The 1,249-nt window shown below is 37.1% G+C and overlaps 1 protein-coding gene across 1 annotated transcript; it reads left to right on the plus strand.

Annotated features, from left to right (window-relative positions):
- The first annotated feature begins 241 nt into the window (after positions 1 to 241).
- LOC149882442 (uncharacterized) lies at positions 242 to 985 on the plus strand. Its single transcript, XM_090065942.1, has one exon. It carries the CDS (start codon positions 242 to 244, stop codon positions 983 to 985), a length of 744 nt encoding a protein of 247 aa, XP_089922068.1.
- The last annotated feature ends 264 nt before the right edge of the window (positions 986 to 1,249 follow it).

Genomic DNA, 1,249 nt, shown 5'->3' on the forward strand with positions numbered 1-1,249 from the left:
GAAGAGATGAGATCAAAAGCTAAAAAAGGAATAGATGAGTTGACTAAAGAGTCTTTGATCCAAAAAGGACGAGAAGAGGCGATTCAAACGTTCAACAACTTCTTTAAGAAATAAATTAATTTTCTGCGTATTTTAAAAAATGACCTTTTATAAAATACAAGACCCGAATAAACGGGATGAAATTGTGAAAGAGGTGTTGGCGAGAAGAAATAAAATTTATCAAGACAGTGTGAATGAAAACATGACGGACTCTCAATTCCAGACGGATGTGAGCAAACTGTTTAAACCGATCATCGAGAGCAATAAAAAGGTGATAAATAGCATCAAGTCTGAGGTTAAATCTGAGGTTAAATCTGAACCAGTGATGGAGTCTACTTCTATTGATGAAACAATTCCTTTAGGCAATATTACTGCAAGCGAAATGTCTTTGATGTATTTGTTGAATCTTACAAAAAGAACAAGAGGAAAAAGAAATTTTAAGAACAAGTTTGAATTGAGTAGAAACGAAGGTCAACATACAATTGGAAAAATGGGAGTGATGTTTGAGGGAGATGATATGATTGTCGGAGGTGAAAAGTATGAAGGAACAAGAGGTCTTTGGGAGTTGATGACCTATCCAAACATTTCAAAGAATTTTGACGTGACAGCAGAAGATGTGGCTAATTACTCGAAAATATTGGTAGATAGCGGAGCTTTAAAGCAAGATGCAAGAATGAACAAACCCAAAGCTGCAGAGGTTGAGAAATACAATCAATTCATCATACCTATTGAAAACAATCTTAAAGGAAAAAAAGTTCGTGGAGTTATCGTTCTTCCAAGCGATCCGAATGCGTTGGTGGAAAAGCTTCAATTGAGTATCGCTGCTGAACATGCTAGAAACACGGCTTCAAGAAACGAGGCTGTGAGCATATGTAATGAGCTGTTAAGACAAAAGGTGATTAGCGAAGATCAGTACAAGTCGATTCAGAGATGTATTGTGAAATAATTTATTTTGCTTATAAAAAAATGATCGTTTACAGAAAGAGATATGTGAGAAAACACGTGATTGGTGGAAGCGGTATATTTGACACGTTTAAAAATTTCATGGGACGAGCGGCTGCGTCGAGCGCATCGAGAGCAGCGTCAACTTTGGCTTATAAAATGGTGAAAAGCGAATTGGGACGTGAGGGGATTATGGCTGCCAAGTCTGCAGGAAAAGAGCTAGCTTCTTCTGCAATTACTACTGCTAAAGATGTAGCTATTGACAAGA

This window comes from Hydra viridissima, unplaced genomic scaffold (assembly GCF_058129835.1).
Source record: "Hydra viridissima isolate aposymbiotic clone 2 unplaced genomic scaffold, HvirCarnegie_v1 scaffold_11, whole genome shotgun sequence".
Lineage (NCBI taxonomy): Eukaryota > Metazoa > Cnidaria > Hydrozoa > Anthoathecata > Hydridae > Hydra > Hydra viridissima.